Source organism: Polypterus senegalus, chromosome 6, assembly GCF_016835505.1.
Source record: "Polypterus senegalus isolate Bchr_013 chromosome 6, ASM1683550v1, whole genome shotgun sequence".
Classification (NCBI taxonomy): Eukaryota; Metazoa; Chordata; class Cladistia; order Polypteriformes; family Polypteridae; genus Polypterus; species Polypterus senegalus.
In genome coordinates this window covers 172,988,463-173,015,621 of record NC_053159.1, presented here as the reverse complement: position 1 = coordinate 173,015,621, position 27,159 = coordinate 172,988,463, and the positions used below count along the sequence as shown (strand labels likewise).

The following is a 27,159-nucleotide window of genomic DNA, read 5'->3' as shown; positions in this document are numbered from 1 at the left end:
AAGTGTGAAAAATGGTATTTATTGCATAACAATTTATCAGAACTACGTCTCTGTTTTCAGCTGTTACACATTTGCAGAAAACTTAGCAGATCATCAGTCCCAGTGGAGAGGCCCAGGTCCCAGAATGCTGCTGTAGCCTGAATTCAATACACAGACTTGGCTGGTCTGACCATGGTCTGGCTGAATACGTAGTCGATAATGACAGTTGGCATGTAGGAAAGTGGAATCCAAAAAAATTTGGCATCCCATCCAGGTGCATAGCGAGTCCAAGGATGTTCAGCTGAAACAGCATGCTCCATGCAGCTCACCACTTTCATCAGGTCCGGGTCTGCATAACTGTTTATCTGCTTTCCCACATTTTTCACAACTGTGGGTATGATAAAAAAATGTAAGAATTACAAGCAAAGAAAGACATGCAAAACATTGTTAACAAATTGATAGGTTTCAGATTTAGAGGCAGAATTCAAGATGTGTCATGACATAGCATACAATGGTGAGTGGTTGACAACAGAACCAGAGGTCTAATTTCATCCATCCATCCCCTTACTGACTGATGTCTGTTCTGACTGCAGCAAAGTAAGCCAATCTGGAGGTGACACCAGTCTATCACAGGGGACGCTCCTGACAGTGCACAGACACACACACACATTCACTCCAAACCTATGTGAACACTGCATATCCATCACCTGATTTCACCTATGATTCTCCAGGGCTTTTTAGGGTCTAAAGTAGCCCTCACGGAGCAGTAGCACTTGGAGTCATGTCACCCAGACTAAGGATGATGAAGAATTAAGTAGAATCGGGTAGGGGTTGAATTCTGTTTCGTTAGATTTTGGCCCCTTTTTTTGTTCCTGATTTCTATTTTCGAAAAATTCGACTTGATTGTAAGCTAATGTTATTTTCTTCAAATAAAATAAGGGGAAAAAAGAATTAAGAATTAACTGATTTTATACGGTTAATCTTAACTTTTTGTAGACTTTTTTATGGCATTGCAGTCATGTTTCTCAATGTGATTTATCCTTGGGGTCACAAAAATGAAATACTATCTCTTGGAAAAGACTTCATTTCTGTAGTTTTGTCTCCCCATTACTATATCAAGACTTCTCGGGTGAAATCCCTTTTGTTTGTAGGAATTTTCTGTTACTCTTGCAGAAACATTTTAAATTCATATCTCTCCTTAATTTTGTTGAAAATGGAGTCACTAATTAACTATTAGAAGTGAACTATAACAAGAAAGTTGATATTCAGTTTGAAACAATTGAATTTAGTAGAGTCTCTACATCAAGGGCAGATTGGGGCACTGCCACCCCCCTCCCCATTCCCAGCAGAGGGCACTATTTTGTAAGTGGTTTACAGGTAAGGTTTCTGTAATTGCAGGGGTTACGCGCCAACACCACACGTGAAAATGGACATCCGTGAATGTTATGGCTCTCACTAAAATGTGTAACTTTTAATGAGATATACAAGATCATATAATGTAAAAGAGATTTAGATCCATAATTACCATATATACTCATGTATAAGTTGAGTATTGAAACCCGAAAAATCAATCATAAAAATCAGACCCCAACTTATACGCCTATTCAAAAATACGACACAAATTTTTTTTTTTTTACATCTTCTTGTTTCCTCCAATCTCATACCAGTTTCTCAGACACATCGAATTTTGGTGCAGGAGCGCAGTTACCAATTTCTATCGTTACTTCAATGACATTTAATTTAAAACCAGCTTCATATTTTCTCCTGATCAAACGTTCCATCTTAGATAAGGGATGCTCTTACGATAAAGGTGTATGAGGGTGTGAGATATAAAAAACAATAAAACAGTGCAAACGTCACTTCGGAATAGTTCAGGTTTTACCATGTGGTCACGTAGGCACAATACGTAGAAAAGAAGGCAGTGTGGTTACTCTCTCAGGTGGGCGTTAGCATATCATAATCTCTTGGACCAATAGCGTGAGTTTTCTGCATTCGACTTTTACGACCGACATTATAAAATGCTGGAAATTATACAGTAAAATCAAGCCCCGACTTATCCAGTGGAGAACATAAACGCGGGTATATATGGTAATAATTTAAAAATAATTTTAATAGTTTTATTACTTTACATACTTGTATTCATTTCACTAAGGAAAAAAATGCAACTTAACGCTCCTAATATTTATACATACAGAACTGAAATGATATACCACATGAGCGTAATTGCTGCTGTATCAGTTTCTTTTCCTGTATATGAGGAAGGATCAGTCAAGGCTGACATTTTTGGGTGTAGGATGGGCGTATTTTTACGTTGCAGAAACATCATGAGAGGAAGTTGACTTCTGTTTTTTTATTCACTGTTTTCGAGTGACTGTTGTTTGAATTTTCCTAGCCACAATCTAAGGGTTTCATGAACTTGTGCATTTCATTGAATTGGAAACAGAGGGAGAAACTTTGTCTGAGCCACCATAACAAGAAGAAACATCTTCACCTTGATGATTCAGTAAGTGAAACCCGGTTCTTGGGAAGAAGGAAAAAAAGTTGCTAATGTGTTTAGAAAGTGGCCAGTAGGGAGAATAGTTTCCTCATTGTTTTTTTTAGTTTATGCTGAAAAAAGTTATATCTAATGCTTCATTTCAAATGAAATATTATTCTGCAGCTTGGTGTGTGCACCCTGCGGTGGGCTGGCACCCTGCCCTGAGTTTGTTTCCTGCCTTGTGCCCTGTGTTGGCTGGGATTGGCTCCAGCGGATCCCCGTGACCCTGTAGTTGGGATATAGTGGGTTGGATAATGGATGGATGGATATTATTTTGCAGTTTAAGAAGAGATGTACTTTTCTACAGGTCTCATCAAGCTTGAATCACAGTGTTAGCTGCATGAGACACAGTAAGGTGAGCCCAGGTTTCCAAGGAAATCACAGGTACAGGTACTTTATTACTTTACTAGCAAATCGTGCTTATGAAAATTACTCAAGAATAAAAGCGTTAATGAAATGAGGATGACGGAGAGAAGAACATCACACGTTACAGTAAGAAAGGAGATTATTTTAATAAGTAGTGAATTTGTAAGAGGACACAATATTAGAATAGTCACATGACTAGTATGGAATGTTATTATAGTCACTTAAAACAGCATGAATATTTAAAATATTTAATATTTAATAAATATTTTTTTATTTTTCAATGTGTAACATGAACAGGTTAATAGAACATATTCGATAAGAAGGGAAATGCAGGCACATGAAAGTCAGTATGTGTGAAGGGTGGCCGTCAGGTAATGTAGCATACCAGGGGTGTCGAACTCCGGTCCTGGAGGGCTGCAGGTTTTCATTCTATCTTCTTCATTACTGGCCACTTTTTTGCTGCTAATAAACTTCTTTTGCCTTAATTTTAACTAACTTGACTCAGGCCCCCTAGTTGTCTTAACCTTCACCTATTCGGTTTCTGTTCTCGATACTCAAATGTGGCACTTGGTGCCACGGCCCACCTGCCAAGTTGTTTTGCCTGCCTAACATAAAGTCATCACTGATGGAGGATCGCAGGAATCGTGGTAAATAGGGGTCCTTTCATCGGATTGGCTGGCCCAGTACTGATTCAGCCTTGGAATGGCCAAACGTGAGAGGCAGCTTGATGGATGAGGTCTCCAGGACTCTAAACAAATCCAAATCATATTATGTGATATCATCTACTGTTAAATTCTGCTCCGTACTTCTAAAATCTTTATTATTATGCTGTATTAAAGATTTGTTCTGTTCTGTGTATTGTATTGTATTGACCCCCTTCTTTTTGACACCCACTGCACGCCCAACCTACCTGGAAAGGGGTCTCTCTTTGAACTGCCTTTCCCGACATTTCTTCCATTTTCCCTACTGGGTTTTTTTTGGGAGTGTTTTCTTGTCTTCTTAGAGAGTCAAGGCTGGGGGGCTGTCAAGAGGCAGGGCCTGTTAAAGCCCATTGCGGCACTCCTTGTGTGATTTTGGGCTATACAAAAATAAATTGTATAGTATTATATTGTATCTTTTTCGTTAATTAGCAGCCAAACAATAATGAGACACAAAACAAGCCGCCAAATAACCAGCTCACCTGTGCCCATCACACAACATCTGAAAATAAAGAAAGGTGAAGGTCTTGGTAAGGTTGATTTCTCAGGTCATCAAAACATTTAGATGGTGTTCTTAGAAAAAACAGAAAAATCAACAGTTTTGGAAATGTCTGCTGTGGCAAAATGAGACAAGCCATGGAATTAAATAATGAGGTAAATTATCAGCCAGAATCAACCCCTCATTAAGAGATTGGTTAGAGTGAAATTGGCTGGAGTTTGAAGCCCCAATTTAGCTGGTTATCCGTTGTCTCGTTTCACATCTAATTTCTGTTTGGCTATCATTTAATGAAGAAAAGAATCAATTCAGAAGACTGAATCCTTAAAAACAGGGCTATGAAAATGAAGGGAAAAGGAGTTAATTATGAGTGAAAACTGGGCACTGATTAGGAAAAGGGTTAGAATAAAAACCTACAGCCACAGCAGCACTCCAGGCCTGGAGTTCAACACCGCTGTTATACCAACGTCTATAATAATTGTCGAAAATGCAATTTGTTGCATAAATGTTATTGTCATTGAAAATATTCCCGTGTGTAACCTGCAAGTACCTGTATTTTTAACCTGGGTTTCGATGCAACTCTGGAAAATGGAGTGTACAACTGGCCATGGGTAAAAACAGGGCCTGGCAAATAAACTCAAGACGTTATTAAACGTTTGTCAATGTGACTTGGTGATAGTCATACAATACGCTAAACGAACGGGGAATTGCCTACGCCGTAATATAATGGGAATATCTTATTTTGAGTTGTCAGTGTTATGGAATCCCTGTAGTTTTTCTGTCGTAATGTTTTTTGTTGTATGGCAGTTTGTGGATTGTCTTCATTTTTCGTTCACAGTCTAGGTGCAAGACTTGCTGCCACCGATCTTTAGATAATGTCGCTCTGTGGTTTGTCATACATTATCTTTGTTGTTCTTAAGGCATCTTGCCTGTGCTGGTTGGTCTGGCGTGATGTTGATGTCTCTGCTTCTGTGCATTGGAGTCAATATGTAGGCGGCAAGACAGTTTCTGTTGGTTGCAGCTAGGCTGTATGTGCCTTTTTATTTTATCGGGAGGCTTACATTGAAGTGAAAGAAAAAGGAGGTGTAAAATGGTAGTGTGATAATGCAGTTTCAGTGAGTAAGAAAGGCAGGAGGCTTACCTTGAAGTGAAGGAAATTGGAGTTGTAAAATGGTAGCTTCAGTTTCGGTTAGTAACAAAGTATGCACCGAATAAACAGTCAAATACCACAGTCGATAATTCGTCACTTTGAGGAATTAAAGACTTGAAGATAAGCCTGACCAAAACACTGCCAGGAACATGCATTGCTCACTATTGTTGTGGAGGGATATAGTGGTGGCAACCATTGTTTATATCAAGCACGGACAGACACAATCAAAATAATATAAGGATAGAGAAGGCAGGTCCAGTCTCAAGACTTCTTTCAAAATAGGAGCTGGAACATCAGCAGGCTTCCTGGTGATTTTCAGTCATGTAAATTGACACGACGAGATCAGCAACTGCCATCCACAAATCTGACATACCTAACAACTAGAAGTTGCGTAATGGTACACACGCATTCCCACATTTCTCATCCCATACACAGAAGGGTCCATAGATCTGATCCTCAATCAAATTAAAAAAGTTGGCCCTTCCAAGTTTTTAACACCATTCCATACATTGTTGCCATTCTCTTCAAGATGTGAACTACAGTTAACAATTATCACAGTGCCTACCTTTTTCTAAATAATCTCTCCCATATTCTTCCTTCAGTTCTTCGGTTTGTCTCTCCCAAAGCTGCTCAGAGGTACTTTTGAACAACTCTGAAGTTATAATGCTTGTTTTGAAGAACCCAGGCTCAATGCATGAAACTTTAACGCCAAAATAGGCCATGTTCTTCCTGAAAAAGAGAGAAAAAAACATTTATGCATTTCCTCTAGTTTTGGAAAATAATGCCAATAAGAAATAAACAATTCATTTTTACCAGTGGCCCTGGGTCATTCTTTGGATAAATAAAAACACGCGAAGACAGTATGACGGAATTCTCATAAAAACAACGTACTCGTGGTGTGTATCATTTCTGTGATTAAAAATAATGTGCCTGGGTCATTCTTTAGAAATGGTGAGGCGGTGGCTGTGTCCTGTATTTGAATCCCACACTCAGTTGCCATCAATGTTGATTTTCCACATTCTCCCTGACAGGGGCATAAATGAGGGGTGTGCAGAGTATGCATTACATAGGGGTCCTCGACCACTAGGGTGCCCCTAAGAGATCTGTACGCATAGGTTTCATCTATGTGGGATCAAAGGGGCAGCCTCCCATGCTGACTGCTGATATGATGACTTCAAATTGTTTGCAGTGCTGAATGTCTGCGACTTTGCCAGCTCACAAGTGCACAAGGATGCTTTGAGTAGGATCACCATTGCCATGCATGTACTTTGAAACCTGAGGACACAAGAAATGAGCCAGAACTGGTGGTAACAAGATGTGGTTTAAAACAAAACAGCAATATAGCAATTTCCTGTACTTATGGGGTGTATTGATAAAGGGGATGAGACAGAGGAGAGGAGTCAGGTGGAAAGTTTCATTTCTTGGTGCAAAGAGAATTGTCTACCACTTTCCTCAGCAAAACCAAAGAACTGGTTATTGACTTTCACCACACCAAACAGCCTCAATATCCTGTCACTAATCAGGGAGTGGATGTAGAGGCGGTGTACTGCTTCAAGTACTTTTGAGTTCCCATTAATTACAGTTTGGACTGGTCTCAGAACACATAGGAACAATATAAGGAAGGAGAGAGCAGACTCTTTTTTCCTTAGGAGACTGTGCTTCTTTAACATGTGAATTGACATCCTGCATATCTTCTACAACATTGTGATGGTCAGTGAGATTTTATTCCCTGTGGTGTGCTGGGTTGGTAACAACAATTCAAGAGAGGCCCACCGATTCAACAAGCTAATTAAAATAGCAGGCTCAGTTATAGGATGCACATTTGACCCCATGGGTATCATAGAGAAGAAGAGAACTAAAAAAAACTGAGTGGCATTATGAACAATGCTGCACATCCTCTCTCTGATGCGCTAACACTGAGGACATTCGGCCAATGAATCATTCAGCAGAAGTGGGTCAAGAAATGCTATGGGGGCTCCTTTATACCAATGGCAATACACCTGCATAATGCCTCACTGTGACTGTGACGGCCAAGTCAGAACTTTTCAATTATTTGAATTTTCTTGCTTTATAGTCATTCTGGTGTGTATTCAGACCAAAGTGTATGTGTATAATTATTCATTGAGCTTCTGTTAAAAGCCAAATGTCCTTCTGATGATAGAACTTTATTTATCTATCTAATTTTAGAATGTTGAGAGGGACGTTTAATTATGGCGTCTGACTGCAAGACTCACTTAGAAATATACACACTTGAGGATATACGTTTCTGTGCACTGGGCTGTACGGCAGGCTCTATTTCATTTTATCTGTTTTTTTTTTTGCATGGATTGTTCAGTGACTATTACTGCTGCCTGCTCTTTCCAAGTGTTATTTAATATTTTTATGTATTTGCAAAAGTCTGCAGCCTCTCAGTCTGCCAAGAAGAAAAGATACGAGATTTCAAACATATATTGTTTTCAAAAAGCATATCGTAGCTGGTGTCATGGAATATTGCCACTGGTTCCGGCTGTAACACATTATACAGCTTAATTAGAATAAAAAAGCAAGCACCAGTAAGCCGGTGCATTTGACAGTTCTGTTGTGCTCCCCAATCACCTCTGCATCAGGCTCCCACAAGTACGGCGGTGCATTTGACGCCTCACATATCCCTGTCACTTCCCCAAAAAGAATTCGAGATGGATCATTACAACCAGGCCCGGTTCTAGAGGTAAAGCCACCATCGTGCCATTTAATTTCAGCCACCCCCTCACCCTATAATACCTTCACTCGTTTTCTAAACCTGTGTATTTAAAATTAAAAATTTTCACAATTTCCTTAATGTCAAAAAATATTAAAGAAAATTTCTTCATAGGTAAAAGAAAACTTGACTTACACCTTTAATGAATCGGCGACAAGTTTAATTAATTCATCAGTAAAATTCCGATTAACACTACAAAAACTTTTGATTGATGTGCTGCGTACTTGAGCTCACACAATTCACGTGTTGTGACATGCCCGTTTTTCTTTGAAGCAAGTTACCGACGTTCAACGGGAAAAGACGAGCCCTGTGCCAAGTCAATGTTTGCGGCCACCATCTACTGTATGTTCGGCCGCCTTCGTGCATGCACCCTTTGCACGACCGGCAGAACCGGGCCTGATTACAACCGCAAGGGATGCTCCTGCTTAATTGAACTCCAGGCTAATTTTCTGCATAGTGTGCCATTTTGCAAAGGTTGAAAGCCGACATATGTGCCATAGTGAGAAAAATACGTATTATGAAGAGCAAATGTAATTCATTCACATAATTAATGTAAAACAGCTGTAGCACCATTGTGTCCATCTTGCTCTGCCCTGCTTGTATTTTGAACTTTTTCTCAATTCAGAAGCACCAATAAATAACAGCAGGTGAGATTTGCAACTGCGTTGTCTGCTGCATGCTGTATGTGTAAGTGAGTATGTTGTGGATCTTTCACAATATAAACCTTCCTGCTTACTTTGGTTAATCTGACTGATTTCCTCTGAAGACAAAGTGTTATCAGATTGGCTGATTTCTTCTTAGCCAATCATTTGCTCATCTGTGTTTTGCCGTTTTAAACGAGGATATTGTCATACTTTGTCACAACGCAAAGCAATTAACAGTGAGGACACCCTGTGGCCAAATTGAAAACTATAGGAACTTCAATAAAAGCAAGTTTGGCCTTTTTCTGTTAAAATGGTGGTTCAGTCTCAAAACCGACAGGTCCCCTAACCTCAAAACACTGTACAACAATATCTATAAATGATGTTTAAAGGGGATGATGATGATTGCACTATGGGTACCCTAGCTAGTTGCCTGGAGTTATAGAATACTAAAATTATGGGGGAAGCGTTAAACTACAGTAGCACTCAGTCCTGACAGTGTGGTAAAAGTATGAGATTTCGGGCATTCTGTTAAGGTCTACATAATAAAGGAAAAACTGGGTCACCCTAGGACCCCACCACAACAAAACACACAACCCATAAAACGAAGCAGGAAATCTGGTGTGAAGTCAGAGATCGGTAAAGTCTGAACATAAACGTTTGGTTGATTTTGGCTAAGTTCCCACTATCTTTCAGTGTTTCATGTATTCTCTGCCACCTTTCTGATCACTTCCACAATAAAACGGATTGCAGAATTAGCTCCGTTAGCCCGAGTAATTCTGCTCAAACAAGTGCAGGTCTCACCTAAGGCTGTCGGTGAAACTTTCCACAGCACTTTTGGTTGCACAGTATGGTGCCGCAGGAAGGCTTATTCTTGCTATCACACTTGACACATTCACGATTCTTCCTTTGGCCATCTTTATGAGGGGAACAAAGCCCAGGGTGACGTCGACCAATCCAAAGAAGTTGACATCAAACATGCTTCTGAATTCCTGCACATTGAGCCAGTCACAGGGACCAAAGGGGGTTCCAACTGCAGCATTATTGACCAGTCCCCAAAGACCTGATACAGAGACATTAAAAGAATGGAAAACACAAATCATTAAACATGAAATACAAAACGACAGAGACAAAAACGGACTTTCACCCAAACTGCAGTGATTGATATCTTACAGGTTAGACTTTGAACTTGTTTCTTCCTATATAATTGATCTGCTAAAAACTTTCTTTTAGAATTTAAATTTCTGTTGCACCTCCTGTTGTGATCCTTCCACAAAAGTGTACTATGCCATGTGGCTTTCTGCTAAACTGGTGAGCTATAAACCCACATCATTGCTCTCCCTTTATGACTCTCACTTCCTGCCAGTAATACCGGCGTTGAAATTTGGCAACAGCAACATTTATTTCTAGAGCATGTTTTCATACATATGATGTAGCTCAAAGTGCTTTACAAGATGAAGAAAGAAAAAAATTAAAATAAAATTAGATAATACTAAGAATAAAGTAAGGTCCGAAGGCCAGGGAGGATAGAAAAAGCAAAAAAATATATATATATAAATAAATAAATACTCCAGAGGGCTGGAGAAAAATAAAAAAAAATCTGCAGGGGTTCCGAGGCCACAAGACCACCCAGTTCCCACTAGGCATTATACCTAACATAAAAACAAGCACACCATGTACTTGCAGTGAAACACAGAAGGAGTGATCAAGAGGTTTTAAGCCAGACCTACTAAGGGAGTGTTCTGACCAGCTGCATCACTGTCTGGTGTGGCAACTGCAACGTATCTGACCACAAGCACATGCCAAGGATAGTGAAGACAGCAGAGACCATCATTGGGGTGCCTCTCCCTTCACTACAGGACATATTTTACAAATGCAGTGTCCGCAAAGCCTGCAGCATTGTGCAGGACCCCTTACACCCCTCACATGGACTTTTCACACTTCTGCCATCCAAGAGAAGATACTGTAGCATCACAGCCAGATCTGCCAGGCTGCTGGAGAGTTTTTACCCCCAAGCTGTCAGACTCCTTAACACCATGCTGCCCCTGAGATCTTCCACACCGCCTCAACCACCTCTAAAAACAGAACTTTTATACATGCCAGCCACTTTCCTGCAAAAACGAGTGTGTATGTAGAAAAGAACTGAAAATCTCATACTGACCTTTAAGTATTTTGACATTCTTGATATCCTTCTGTTCTGAAACATTCTGACCTGTCATTGTTTACACATGTCTTAAACAACTATTATCATACGCTGATAATTTCTGATAATGTATCTATATATATTATTTATTAAATTACATATTTATTGACTATATTTATGTATCTAGATTGCATAATCCCATACATTGCATCAATGTTCATATTGCTTACTAAACGTCGATATTGCTGATACTTCTTTGTCATGTTTTTGCACAGTGTCTTGTCTTGTTTGTGTTTTAATTTTAAATTTTAATTTTTTATTTGCACTTCATGTAGTTACACTGTGGACCCTGAGCTTAGTAATTTTTTTTATCTCTATACTTGTATATATGGTTGAGATGACAGTGAAACCGAACATAACCAACATGAACACTTATATTTATAACATTCACAAGGCTTTTCTATATTGCTCAACTAAAATATTATGCAGCCACTCTTCTCTAGCTGACATCTTCATCATTGGCATAGCTCATCCCACACAGGGTTAGAGATAGGGCTGGACCTGGAAAGCAGGCCAGATATGGCATTTTATTGATTTAACAATTTCACACAGCTTTCATGATAAGGAGAGATGAACATAATGAAAAGGGTGTGAGGCCTCATAAAGTCACCTAAGCAGGACAGGATCCTCAATGGCCCGTCCTAAACAGCTTCACCCTAAACCAGCCAACCGCCAACTGAAAGCTTTAGGCTTAGTCCTGACTAGGCCTAAAATGGGGAAAATATCTTTTAAAGTTCAACATGTACTTTAAGATTTCTAAAAATTTAAAAATGTCCCTCAAGGGTGAAAACACTCTGGCTTATAGAGACACTCTGAAACAAAAGAATCAATATACTGTAAGTGAAAATATTGATTTAAATCAATAAATATAACCAACATGCTCGAAACAGCCAAAAGGAGTTGCCTAAAAGAAATCCAAGAGAAACAAGCCCCACAACACAATCCAAGAGTAGAAGAAATACAATAAACAGACAAAAATATCAGACAAATCAGTAGATTGAAACTTTTGAAAAGGGACCACGTCATTATTTTCCGTATTACTACGTTTTGTTAAATGGTTTTGCGATTCTGTGATGCCTTATAGTTTAATTTGGATTCCATTAAAAGTAAATGAAATGTGTTTTGCATGGTCTACCATCTTTTCTTTAAAGTATGATACACATCTTACAAATTCTGCCAGGGTACGTAAACTTATGAGCACAACTGTATATACATAAATAAAATAAGACAAAATTCATCATAATTTATACTGTACATAAATAAAATAAGACAAAAAAATCATAATTAAGAAACACTACAATGTTAAATAAATAACATACAGAAATAATTAAAACAAATTCATGACAATAACATAAAAATATATAGATATGTAACATATATACACATTTTATACTCGTATGCAAAAATCTATAAAAGAAATGTAATATGCATTAATAGCACAACTCAGGGTGGTATTCAGGATAAAACGTTGTGGACACCAGGGGGCGCTCCAGCTCCTCAAACACCAGACACAAAGGCTCGAGCACTAGGAGTCTTTATTGTGTGAAGTTCCTTAAAGGTCCACGATTTCCCACAACACAGCCACAAGCACAACACAGTACTAAGCACAACTCTTGTCTTCTCTCTCTTGCAAGCTTTGTCCACCTTCCTCCTGACTCTGGCTTGCCTGGATGAGGTTGAGAAGCTTCTTTTATCCCAGACACAGGAGCACTTCCAGTGTGATTCCATTCCTTTCTGTATCAAATGGAAGTCCCACAAAGTAGGGATGAGAAAATCCCTGCAGCACCCCCTGGTGGCCCTAGAGAACTCAACAAGGCTGTTCTAAGGAATTACAATACTCAGAGTGCCTTGCGGATATCCATAAAGATAACATTGACCAAGAAAGTTGTCTCTTGTTGTCTCGGAGAGCCTGTAGTCCTGCCAGATTGTCTCCTTCTGTCCTTATATTATATTGTCCTACCAGTTGGGTATTGTTCCTGGGTCCCACCCAGCCAGGATGCCAGTGTACCCACTCTGTCAATGGCAACGGCAAATTCTGCATGTCTTCTGGGTGAGGTAGGATGATCTTCACCCAGTTTCTTGTGTTGACATAGGGTTTGCCTCCTGTCCGCTGAAGGAACCATACTCCTTCCCAGCCGGGATGCCTGCCCATATGTGTTGTCAATCACAAAGGATACAACAGCAGATGAAAGAAGTTGGTTTGGGTCTGCATCTTATTTTAATACTATAATGTAAAAGCTTAATTTCATTACAGTTTCAGGTGCAAACATCTAACCAAATCGATTACAATAGTTGAAATAAGAACAAATAGCAAAGGAAATCACTTGCACTTACCAGCCTGTCCCACCTGAGACTTAACCAGTTCTATGGCTCTCTGGATGCTTTCCGACTTGGTCACATCCAAATGAACGGTTACAAGTTTATCAGACGTTGTCTTCTTCAGCTCATCCTCACCCTTCTCAGTGAAACAGGCAGCGAACACTCGAAAGCCTAACTGGTCCAGGCGTTTGGCTAGTAAGTTTCCAAAACCAGAATCGCAGCCGGTGATGAACACGTATTTATTAGATATTCCAGAGACTCGCTTTCTCGCTCTCAGCCAGCGACACAAAAATAAAATGGTGATCAAAGAGACCAGACACAGAAGCATTTCTGAGAAAAACAAATGAAAATATTTCAATAATCCACAACTACTTACTGATTTCACATTAATAATTAAGCAGGGCCTGTTTTTGTAGAATCATAGAAGAAACTGCTGAATTTGCACATGAAAATGGAATTTACCTATAAAAGTGGAATCACACAGACGTTTTCTCTTATTCCACCATAATAAATCATCAAACCATTTATCACATATCTAAGAAAAATAAAAAAAAATATGTGCTAAATTGATGTGGCTAAATGCATCAAACAATGTTGCGTAAGAGAGTAGTTTTGATAGTTACGAGTATCAAATCATATTTCGAGAAATGAGTGCACACAAAGCAAACAGCAGGTTTGTAAAGCGTCACACAACTAAAATGTCTAAGCTGCCAAAAAAACATTAAATGAATAAAAAATATAATAAAAGAGAGACATTTGACGCTGCCAAAGTTATGGCCTAGCAGTACTCTGGTGAGCATTATGAATCAGATGATCAGTTATTCTGCAAAGCCTGCCCAAAACATCACTGACTGCACCGTAACGCTCACACATCTCAGAAACAAAGAAAGGAGACAGGGTCAGGGGAATTCTGAAGCTCATCAAACCACAGTCACAAGTGAATTAAGAGCTTGTGATTTCAGACGCGAGTTTGTGAGAAATTGTACTTCTCTTTGTGCTGAATCCAAAACTTCACTTGTAAAAATAAAGAAACCCCTGTCTTTGGCATGGCCAGTAACAGTAGTCGCTCTCATGTCTTCAAGAGCCCTGTTCCTTGGGAGTCTTTTTATGCTGATTGAGTGTTGTTAGGAAGCCGGTTGGAGGGCCTACATGCAGGGCTGGATGCAGATTAACGTTATACTCAGGACGGAGCAAACTGCAGGTTAAGGGACCAACGGAGTAGAGTCACATTTTGGATTTGAACCGGCAACCTTGCGATTACCAGTGCAGATGCCTAGCCTCAGAGCCACCACTCCACCTGCCATCAGAGAGGACAAGATGTCCTTTAAAATGTACAGAAAACGCTTGACTTTGGAACACAATTTCATGCGACAAATGTATATTTGTGAAGAAATAACTGTAACTTGAAAAATTCCAACCCTATCCTTTAATGAATTTGAAAAATCCTTTAATGAATGTAAAAAAATATACAATGACAGAAAGCAATCAGTACTGATCTATACCTTCCAAAATTGGGTTAGTAAAAACAGAATAAACCTGCTGTTTGGTTATATTCGTAAACTAAAAATTAAGCTGGGTGTTTTTTAATTGCACAAAGAAAAAACTCCTTTGTATGACAATCCCCTGCTAAGTACTGCCCAGTGGTCACTGATCTCCATGTACTTTGCATGTATGTTAAATTGTATGCATGCTGTTGTTTTAATGTTTTGCCTCTTTTGCTATTATTGTATGACTGTCACTATTCTGTGGAGTAATAATTTCACTATACCAAGTATACTTGGACATAAACCTGAACTTGTGCTTTCTAAGCTTTTCCAAAGAATGGTTGCTTAGGCCCTGGTCTTTGTGATTATTTGCGCTGATCCTCTGAGTGAATTACTGTACACATTTGGATACCCATGCCATGTTGAGTTTGAACCATGGCAACAAATACCGCATTCAGCACATGTACCAGCGGCCAAATTTTTTTAATAGGTGTTGTAAGTACCATGGAGGACAGTGGGACATGCCAGCTGGATGAAGAAACAGCTTCTTGCCTGGCTGGAGGCATATAAAGGGGGGGAGCAGAAAAAGGCGGCGACCAAGGGCACTTAAAACAGGCGACAGTGGTCCTCCTAAGGTGTCCCAGTTTGGACACCTGAAGGGGTACATGGGAACTGGAGTCCAGGAGGTCAGCCCTGACGGGGTCCTTGGGTGCCATTAGAGGGTTGATGTCAGGGGAGGACCTCCCTGGTTTCCACATGATTCAGGAGTGCTTCCAAGAGGGCACACCATGGCACCAGAATCTTTCCCAGGGTCCAGCTCAAAAGGAACCCGCTGCCTCATCTGGATGAGTCAGAGACAGGAGCCAGTGGGTGACACTCGACAAGAGGAATGGAAGGAGAGAATGAACATTCACTTGCTTTGCTTTCACTTGGTTTGGTTTTTTGTGCATGTTTGGGGATTCAGTTTATGAAATAAAATGCATTATTTGAAACAAGGACTGTGTCGGGTACTATTGTGTCTAAGGTTTGGGGTTCAGTGGCAGCCCCTTGTTGTCACAATGTAAAATGACAAATATACAGTAATTACATATTTACAGCCTTGGCTCCATATGTAAAGGTATCTGCAGGTTGTTAACAGGACATGGCCCAACACTAGTGTTGTAGTAAAATTTTGACTTTGTCCCCGATACCAGTTTTCACACTTTAGTAATGGTACCAAAACAATACTGAAGCGAATAATGGATAATTCCCACTCTTCTAGCTACCAGCTGCTTCATACCCCTAGCCTGCACCCCACTCACCATACCATCAACTGGTAACCCAGCTGCCAAACTATTACCCGGTTTTTCCACGACCTGTCCTAGACTCATAACTGTCTAACTGAGCTTCACCCTAAATCAGTACAATAGAGTCCAGCTGCAGCCAGGACAGTTTTAGGCCTCGGACAGATTCAATGACCTGAGACACAGCTGACAGGGGCATCATTTTACGGGCCTCAGAGTATCTCTCTTGACCCCACCCACTTATAAGATGTTTGAGGTACACTTTTGTACTATTATAGTAATGGTGGCAAACTGAACGTCTGTGCAAAAAATATTTATTGGAAATATTAAAAACTGTCACCAGGATAAACTGTCATGCTAATGTAATTAACGTCTCTTCATACCTGCGGCGAGGTCGCGAGCCATCATCCCCAATGGGTACGCAAAGCTGCTCGGCTAATGGAGAAGGTCTTAGCTGCTGCTCAAATGACTACTTTATACCTCTTTGTGCTTCTGAGGGCGAGTGCATCATTCCTATAGAGCATAAACTCCACCACAATTAATACATCGTCAATATAAACATTACAATTTTGTACCCCAGTAATAATACAGTAGTAATGATATAACACAAAGAGAACCACAAAGACAGTACTCTAAAGAACTCCTAGACGTCCGGCGCGTAGTATTGAATATTTTGACTGTTTACACAAACTATATGATTTATTCGATTCAGAGTCTATAAGAATATGTTAATCGTAGATGAGTGCAGAATATAATTTATTCTTCATCGTCTTCTTCCTTAGCATTTCTCATTTATCTATGGGGTCATCCTTCTGATTACCAGTATGGATCCTTAGCCACACAGCCAGTACTCCATTGAGTGTAGCATATAACTAACACATTAAAAAGTGCAGTCTCATGATTGAGGCATGGCACATGCAGATATAAAACGTATACTATAAAATAAAAAATGTTAAGATTTATTGTTCAATTTGTTTGAAATATATGACACCAAAACAACTGCTTCGGATGCAGAACTGAAAGACCTCGATAGTTTGGAAGTTTAAGAAATGCTGAGTACACTTTGGAGTGCAGGAATCAAAGGGAATTGAAATAGTCATGAGGGGAGTGTAATACAGATGTCAGTTCACTAACGAAACAGGGAAGGGGGCGTCAAGTTATGGACCTCGGAGTGCCTGAAGTGCTTCGATCTGTCCCAGGTGTAAAAGTGTCCTGACTGCAGCTGGACACTTCTCTATCAGTGCTTCTTCTCCATCGATATACACATAATACAACATGGAGTGTTTGTGGTTCAAGTGCACTAAAATACAACCTTTGCATCAAAGACTGGGGGGTGATGTACAAATACAAAATGCCAATACTGAATTTAGCATATTGTTGGCATAGCTCTGCCTTATTAGCTTGGTATTTCAGTGCTTTTTTCACAAAGGATAATCTGTGCAACACTACACCACACTGATGTAACTTGTGCCAGCTTCATTAGGGTTACTAGTCAGGCAGCTTTGTTAAGAAGTTTTGAACACCAGCGTGTTTGAATTTACAGCTATTTCAGTTACAAATTCTCTGGTCTAATCTGGAGTGTTATTATTGCAATGTTTCTATTTACCATGTTACTGTTTTGTCTTTGTCACTAGTTAGGCCACTCTGGTAATGTCTTAAATTGGGTCTTACTTAAGAGGTAGAAAATTCTTTGTTAGTTGTGGTAATTATACTTCCAAGACACATGATATTCTACATGGTGTTCCACAAGGATCTATCCTGGGTCTCCTGCTCTTTTTGATCTCCATGCTTCCATTAGGAGAGATTATCTCAAGGCATAACTTGAGCTACCACAGCTATGCTGATGACACACCACTTTACTTATCAATAGCGCCCGATGACCTCGATTCTCTTGTCTCACCGACACAATGTCTTGCTTGTGTTTCTGAATGGATGAGTAGTAATTTTCTCAAACTAAATATGGAGAAAACAGAAATCTAAGTGATTTGCCAAAATGGATATAATGAGGGTACTAGAAATAAACTTGATCCATTAGGCTTAAAAATCAACACATTTAGGGGTAATTATTGACTCTGAAGTAAATTTTAAAATCACATGTTAACCAGGTTACCATGACAGCATTATTTTTACTTAAAGAATATAGCAAAAATTCAGATCCCTTATAACATTGCAAGGTGCTGAGAAATTTATTTCACGCTTTTGTTTTTACTTGACTAGATTACTGTAACGCACTCCTCTCAGGACCACCCAAAAACGACATCAATCGATTACAATGAGTGCAAAATGCAGCTGCTAGAATCTTAACTAGGAAAAGAAAATCCAAGCACATCTCTCCAGTTTTGAAGTCACTATATTGCTTACCTGTGTCATTTAGAATTCACTTTAAAATCCTGCTTATGGTTTATAAAGCCTTAAATCATCTCGCTCCATCCTATATTTCAGAACGTCTTTCACCTTACACTCCAAATCATAATCTTAGATCTTCAAATAAGGGTCTGCTTATAATTCAAAGAGCTAAACTTAGAAGAAGTGGTGAGGTAGCCTTCTGCTGTTATGCACCTAAAATCTGGAATAGCTTACCGATAGAAAATCGCCAGGCTAATACAGTGGAGCACTTTAAAAAAACTGCTAAAAATCCATTACGTTAACATGGTTTTCTCATAGCTACATTATAGTGTATTCCTGCTAAGCTATATGTGCATTGAATTACCATTTTCATCAAGGCACCACAATCCATACTAACCCCTGCTTTCTCTGCTGTTCTTTTTCTTGGTTTTCTGTAGTGGCGTTCTGCCCCACCACCACCTGATCAGAGCACCGTGCAGTCCTTACATTGATAGATTGAAGGCCAGAGGTGCACATGACCATCAAAGTTCAAATGGTAGGAGCAAACGTAACCTACAACTCAAGGAAAAAAAACTCTGTGGCTTTGGACGTCACTGGTGATCAGCGAAATACACTGAATTCACATCACCTTGAGGTTGCTGAAAACAGAGGAATGGATAGGAATTTTGTCGAACTCGGCAATAGAGTCCAGCTGCAAGCAAGACATTCTGAAGCCTCGGACAGATTCAGCGATCGGAGACCTGTAAGATTACACCCTTGTCAGCAACATCTCTTTGACTCCACCCAGTTTCCAAGAGCCACTCCCCTGTTTCGACCGGTGTACTGACGGCTTATATTACACATCCCACATGTCGATTTCAATTCCTAATGGTTCCTGCTCTCAAACATGTGGACTCTGCAGTTCTGAGTCCCATGTATACAGCATTTATTAAACGTCTAAACCACGGGTGTCGAACTCCAGTCCTGGAGGGCTGCAATGGCTGCAGGTTTTCATTCTAACCATCTTCTTAATTTGTGACCAGTTTTACTGCTAATTCCTTTCTTTTGCCTTAATTTTAAGTACCTTGACTCAGGCCCCTTAGTTGTTTCCTTTTTCTTAATTAGCAGCCAAACAATAATGAGACACAAAACAAGAATCCATATGACCAGCTCACCTGTGCCCATCACAAAATATGTGAAAATAAAGAAAGGTGGAGGTCTCAGTAAGGCTAATCTCTCAGCTCACCAAAACATTCTGACGGTGGCCTTAGAAAAAACAGAAAAATCAACAGTTCTGGAAATGTCTGCTGTGGCAGAATGAGACAAGCCATGGAATTAAATAATGAGGTAAATTATCAGCCAGAATCAACCCCTCATTAAGAGATTGGTTAGAGTGAAATTGGTTGGAGTTTGAAGCCCCAATTTAGCTGGTTATCCGTTGTCTCATTTCACATCTAATTTCTGTTTGGCTGTCATTTAATGAAGAAAAGAATCAATTCAGAAGACTGAATCCTTAAAAACAGGGCTATGAAAATGAAGGGAAAAAGAGTTAATTATGAGTGAAAACTGGGCACTGATTAGGAAAAGGGTTAGAATGAAAACCTGCTGCCACTGCGGCCCTCCAGGCCCAGAGTTTGACACCCCTGGTCTAAACAATCGAGGTCTCTCAGTTTTGCATTCCGAAGCATAACCACAGAATGGATGTCTTTTGTTATTGGTTACGAGAGAGAGAGAGTTTTAATTTTTTTGCGTGAAATAATAAATCTATTTTCTAGGTAACGCAACTCATCACATTAAAAGTGTCTACTGAATCCAGTTAGTAAATTATTTAATTGAACAGTTATACAAGATTTAAAAAATAAACGCCTTTGTGTTTCTTACCTGAATACAAACAGGCTTTAAGGCCTCATAATGTCTGAGGTGCTTAGATCTGTCAGAGGCCTAAAACTGTCCTGACTGCAGCTGGATACTTCTCAAACTCTGCAAAATGTAATGAAGTCAATGGGGAAGGAGAAATCAAAACTAGTTTTGAGTGTATTATAATGGTGCGATAGTCTTTTAAGCGTCCCTGGGGGCTAGGAAAGCACCTATCAACTATGTTGGACTGATTATTGTGGTCAAAAATGTGACCTGAGTGTTGAGGAAGCAGACATAACCACTGTGTCACCGTGCCTCACCAAGACAAGATGATACTCTGTGTCAAGAATACTCCAAATCCTTTATGTCTCACTCTGTGTTTCCAGAGATCCTATCACTATGACTAACTAACACCCGCAGATCATGCGATGCTGAAGATCAGTGTTATATACTTGGGAGGGGTTTGTCCCTGTCACTACTTGATCTGTGCTATATAGTGACGAGCATAACATGCTTAATCCAGCACTGAAGACACAGATGGGTGGCACCTACTCAATGCCCAATCTTCATATATGCTTACCTCAGATACAGCCAGAAATTAAGTTCAGGGGAGGAAGAGTAATTCATGAGTCATAATTTGGGGCATGATCGATAAGTTGGAACTGTCATAAAGAATATATCTATCCATCCATCATCCAACCCGCTATATCCTTACAGGGTCACGGGGGTCCGCTGGAGCCAATCCCAGCCAACACAGGGCGCAAGGCAGGAAACAAACCTCAGGCAGGGCGCACACACGTACACACACACACCCACACACCAAGCGCACACTAGGGACAATTTAGAATCGCCAATGCACCTAACCTGCATGTCTTTGGACTGTGGGAGGAAACCCACACAGACACGGGGAGAACATGCAAACTCTACACAGGGAGGACCCGGGAAGCGAATCCAAGTCTCCTTACTGCGAGGCAGCAGCGCTACCACTGCGCCACCATGCCGCCCATAAAGAATATAGTCATGTGAAAATGTAATTACAAGTTTCTTTTTTTAAATATATGGACATATGAACATGTGATCTTTGCTTAAATAGTATCTGTAGATGATGGTCATATAATAAAACAAACATCTGGCCACATTTACAATTTGTAGTCCACTCAATAAACATAGATGCACATTTTTCATGTGGAATGAATGCATTTGCACATCTATTATTACCTCAGCTACCTGAAAAAAGAGTCAGGTACACCACATCAGGTGCAAATGATTAGATTATTGGAGAGGATCTTGTTTGAATCAATCTTATGTAAACCTCAGACATTTAGTTTGGTCTGGCTTTTGTTGTTAAGCTGTGTGTTATCACCATGACTGGATCAAAAGAGCCCCCTGAGCCCTTCAGAAAGAATGGCTCTTGTTCAGAAAGTGGACCCCAATTGGTTGTTTCACACGGACATCACTTGGTTGCTTCACAATAATTAAGATTAGGTATATAAGTAGGTTTCACATTTCTGTTATCATCCATCCATCCATTATTCAGCCCACTACATCCTAACTACAGGGTCACGGGAGTCTGCTGGGGCCAATCCCTGCCAACACAGGGCGCAAGGCAGGAAACAAACTCCAGGCAGGGTGCCAGCCCACCACAGAGTGCGCACACACACACACACACACACACACACACTAGGGACAAATTAGAATCGCCAATGCACCTAACCTGCATGTCTTTGGACTGTGGGAGGAAACCCACACATACACAGGCAGAACATGCAAACTCCACGCAGGGAGGACGCGGGAAGCGAACCCGGGTCTCCTAACTGCGAGGCAGCAATGCTACCCACTGCGCCACCGTGCCGCCTTCTGTTATCATTTTAGCCCTAAAATAGTGACTTAACATCAGGGACCTATTTTATTGTCCTTAAGGTTACTGCTTGGGCGAGGGCAAGGGCATCTCAAGTGGCGTTCGCTTTCTGAACAAGACCCGAAAGAAGATTATAGAAACCTACGAGTCTGGGGAGGAATTTAAACAGACCTCCAAAACACTGGATATCAACCATTCCACCGTCCAGAAGATTTCAAACACCTGCCGATTTCACATGCTAGCAAGTTCGGCCCAGGAGATGAATGCAGGTTGCTGAAACGAATCTCTAAGGAACTAGAATTTCATTACAAGACCTACCGCTACCTCCTGCCACTGCTGATGTCAAAGTGCATGAGTCTACCATTAGAAAGAGGCTGAGCAATTTAGATTTACATAAATAATAATAATTCTTTACATTTATATAGTGCTTTTGTCATCTACTCAAAGCGCCTTTCATAGTGAGTGGTGGGCCACTTCAACTACCACCACTGTGAAGTATTCATCAGGATGACGCGATGAGAGACATTTTGCATCAGTACACTCACCCTGCATTAGCTGTTAGGTGGTAAAGTGGTGAGAGAGAGAGATACTTAGCCAATTAGAGACAGGGGATAATTAGGGGGCCAGAATGACTAGGCTATGGTGGACAATTTAGTTTAGACATCGAGATACATCCTACTTTTTAGAAAGGATGCTGAGGGATCCTTAATGACCACAGAGAGTTAGGACCTCAGTTTAATGTCTCATCTGAAGGATGGCACCATTTTTACAGCACAGGGTCCCCGTCACTGCACTGGGACATCCTCATTCAGACCACAGGGTAAGCACCCCCTGCTGGCCTCACCAACACCTCTTCCAGCAGCAAACCAAGCTTTTTGTAGATGGTCTCCCATCCAAGTATTGGCCTGGCCCAACTATGCTTTGCTTCAGGTGGCCGACCTCTACTGCGGTGCATGTGGTATGGCTACATGGGAGGAGTGCAAGCAGGAAACCAATGCAGTCCAGAAAGAAACTCTGAGTGAGACTAAAATCTACCATGAACACCTAGGCAAAGTCCATGATTTCTAGAACAATGTGCCCTGCAGAGGCAAGGCAAAGAGAAGAGTTAAGAGTCTCCACACCCGAACACAGGTTTAGTGATAAAACAAAGCCAGCATTTCACCAGAGGAAACTGACAGCAAATGTAAAGCATGGTGATGGAAATGTTACGGTTTGAGGCTGCATCATGGCCTGTTCAGCTCACCAAATGAATACTTCATTGTACCAGAGGGTGCTTGAGGATAATACGAGACCCTTTGTCAGAAGATTGAAGCTCAACTGAAAGTGGACCTTGCAACATGACAATGACTCTAAACATACCAGTAAATCCACCATTTAGCAATGGAAGGTTTTGAAATAGACGGTTAAAGCTCAGATTTAACTCCCATCGAGGAGCTGTGGAGGGATTTGAAATGGGCTGTGCACACAAAACACCCCTCAAACATCGCACAGCTAAAAGAACTCTGCGTGTGGGAGTCAATGTCAGAAACTGCCAGACAGTTATAGGAAATGCTGACTTGAGGCTGCTGGGGGGAAAGGATGGACTTACTTTTTCTACAGATGCAAATAGAATATCTGTTAATTTTTTATTGGAATAAACAATTAGCTAAACTCCCTAACCCCGGTCCATTACATCAACTTTATCTACAGATACTGTATAGCTGGAGATCACATTTTATTTTTGTCCACATATGTTAAAAAAGTCAAGTCATTTTGTGGGGTGTACTTATTTTTTCACATTCCAAACCCTAAATCTCTACGCCTACCCCAAAGACACCTATGGTTCAACTGTGGCAAAACAATTCAGAAACTGTACTTAATAAAATATCCACATTCCTAAATATTAATATATGTGATTGCAATAAACATATTACATCTGACACATACACGAGAATTTCGTACAAGTTGCAAATGTTTCTCAAAATGTGCAAAATCAACTTGAAAAGGAAAAGGGCTGACTTAATTAAATGAATGTAATTAACTCTTTGAGGGCTAAATATTTTTTCCAAAAAAACTGAGTTTTCTGGAAAGCACACAAAGCAATGGTCTCACACACAAGTCAACATAAAATGTCAGTTGCTATGTGCTGTGGCTGCTGTTGGCGTATGTTCAGCATCTCTGGCGACAGTGGCTGCTTGGGGGCACCTCGTTGGTCAACAGAAATGCACGGTTGGCCAGCTGCCTGGCTGCCTTCGCACAGCAGGTGGGTGGTGGCGGCATTCACAGTGTGACGCAATATGGTTTGTACCTCTTGTCATCATAAGTGGTGGTCCTCCCAGGCAAACACTGCTGTAGGTGCCTCAGCTACACAAAAATGTTCAGCACCAGGATCAGCTGGGGACTGATCGAGATGATATTGGTCCCTCACTTTCGTTTTTTATATACATCTCCAGATCACTTGCACCAAACTCAGAGTCCTATTCAACAAAATTACGTAAAACGTCCATGGAGTATTTTGCTTTGCACATTCGCTTTGGTCTCTCATAGTGATGGGAACTCCGGCTCTTTTGGATCGGCTCCCTTTAAAGAGCCGGCTCTTACGGCTCCCAAATGGCTCTTTGTTTAGTATCACTTGGATGCTTATATTTTGGCCTAATTAAGCAATTTCTTATTCATTGTTTTCAAACATTACGTATTTTTATGCATTTTTTCCTTTACAAAAAATACACAGTTACTATTGTTTAACATTTTAATAAAAGCTTTAAATGAACAACTTAACACAAAACCTCAGCAAACAAATAAAGGCCAATCTCAACAACAACACAACACTATGACTCTTTGAATAAAAGTTTTTAGGCCAGGAACATACATGGGGTTTAAGGCCTGTACAAAAGTTGTAAATCCAATGTCCTCCACAATGGAAAATGGTTGCTATCATTTTAGCCAGCTCCTCATCGGCACTTATTTATTTGTCTGGCATCATTTGTTTTGGAATAAATGTGCTTATTTTGATTTGAACTGAAGACCGTGTTATACCTGCAGTTTTCGGTAAGACAGTGGATGCTGCAGCAGAAGTACTTGTCTCTTTTCCAGGGTCAGTGGATGGCAGGAGAGAGGGCACGCTCTCCTCCAGTTGCACGGATGGGTGGGTGGATCTTATAGCCCAGTGATTCCCAATTAGTGTGCCGTGAGAGATCATCAAGTGTACCGTGGAAAATTATTCAATTTCACTTAATTGGTATGAAAATGATTATTTATTTACTGCAAATAATTTGTCTTTGTTCGTCTATGGGACAGTGATAGGCAGAACAATTAAATACTCTTAATCTGTGTATCTACCTGTTGCCATTCAAACAGTAGAATTAGTGATGCTTCGGCTGTGACATTTTTGTTTGGTGGTGTGCCGTGGGATTTTTCTAATGTAAAATATGTGCCATGGCTCAAAAAAGGTTGGGAAACACTGTTATAGCCTATGTCTGTGCAGGTTTGTTGTTGACCTTGCTCTAACGGATATTTTCATATTACAAATTCTGCACTTAGCTTTGCAGTCTCCAATATCACTTAAATGCAGCCAGATGCTGCTTCTTTTTCGGCTTTCACTCATTTCATTACTCTTCATTTTTTTTCTTCACGATGTGCTTGCATTTAAATCTGGCTCCTCGTCTATCGCATCGACAGTGTCGCTCTGTGTACCTGGCCTGTACCAACACTCGCTGTCTTCGGAGTATCTGCCCCCCTTCCTTCTTTCACATATGGTGGTACTAAAAAAAGGACCAGGTACCAGGTACTGTTCCCAGTGGAAAGCCCCGCAAAAGTGAGCTGTACTGAACCGTGTCGTGCCGTACTATGCAGTGGAAAAGCGGCTGTGGTACGATCCTAGTCCGATGTGTCGTTTGTGAACGAGCCAGCAATATGAGCAAATGTTCTGTGTGCCCATATGAATAAAGTCCCGTCCCTGCCGAATGGATTTTCAGCAAAGCTGAGCAGGAGCTGCTGAAGATTCGGCTCTGCTCGACGGGCATCGGCTCCTCTCGTTCGCTTCAAAGCATCGGCTCTTAGAGCCGGTTCGTTCGCGAACGACACATCACTAGTCTCTCGCCAGATGGTGGTGCCATTTTTAAGGTTGAATACTCTTCGCTACTCATGCACGCGTAGGGAAACGAGATTCAATCAACAAGGCTATGTAATTTTCCTTCTAGCAAAGAGAGTCAAACTAAAACATAAGGGTGAGTTCTGTTGCAATTTATAGCTGATTATCGTCCTCTATTCCTGAATTTTGACATTATGAAAACCAGTAGGCACAGCGCTGCTGCAATACCAAAACTGGAAAAGAACAACGAACCCAAAAAATGCACTCGAGTCTCAGTATCAGTAATAACAAAAAAGGCGCAGCCATCCTATTAAGAGAGGCAACAGTAGACGCGCTAACTACCAGCTCGTGCTCGCCTGCAAGTCGATATTTGACGGCATCACGGGTGACATTCAAAAGGCACGCGCACTTAAAGCCATACCTGAAGTTTCTTTAAAAACTCAAATCAGTCTCCACGTCCGGTTGTAAGTCAACAGAAGTATTAAAAGAGGGTGCGCAGTGGGCGTGCTCGGCAATATAAGGCGGAAGTGTGGCAGCTCCCCAATGGAGATCTGGCAGGTTTGAAACGTTAGGAAGGCGTTATTTTCTTACAAAGGGTCACACGGAGTGAAGCCGTCTAATGTTTGACACTTGCTGCAAATTAAGGAGCAATGTATAGACAGACAGCCGGGAGGGCAAAAGATAGGTTTAGAGGTGACCCATTGCTTCGTAGCTGCAGGCGAGACAGCCTGAACTTTAGCTTAGGCCAGATTCCAATTTTTATCCGGCTGCAGGTCGCAGACTCGGCTTTCCACGCCCCCTGCCTTCCGCGCCTCCTGCCTTCCACACCACGCCCCCAGCATTCGCGTCCGTCCTCTGTCACTTCGCTTTCGTTGAATAACTAGTAACGTAGATTTACCATGTAACCTTAAAAGACGATATTAATATGACTTCCTGCAATCACGAGACAAGGATCCGAGTTTCTGTTTATGGTATTACGCTCGTATTTAACTTTAGAAACAAAAAACAGTTTTATAATTTATGAGTCAGGATTCGATATAGTTAAAAGAAAGAGGACATAACATTTTTAGATTAAGGAAACACCATACTAAATATGAATGTGGTTGCTCTAACTGCTATTATAGTGAATTCTATCATTCAAAATATTTGAAATTATTT

General features: G+C 40.6%; 1 protein-coding gene across 1 annotated transcript; it reads right to left on the bottom strand.

The window, feature by feature from the left end:
- On the bottom strand, positions 1 to 26,718 carry LOC120531803 (retinol dehydrogenase 16-like). Its single transcript, XM_039757554.1, has 5 exons — positions 26,423 to 26,718; positions 13,141 to 13,455; positions 9,408 to 9,666; positions 5,791 to 5,954; positions 1 to 367 (listed from the first exon to the last, which is right to left on the bottom strand). The coding sequence occupies exons 2-5, from the start codon at positions 13,451 to 13,453 to the stop codon at positions 144 to 146; spliced, it is 960 nt and encodes a 319-aa protein (XP_039613488.1). The 5' UTR covers positions 13,454 to 13,455; positions 26,423 to 26,718; the 3' UTR covers positions 1 to 143.
- Between the last annotated feature and the right edge of the window lie 441 nt (positions 26,719 to 27,159).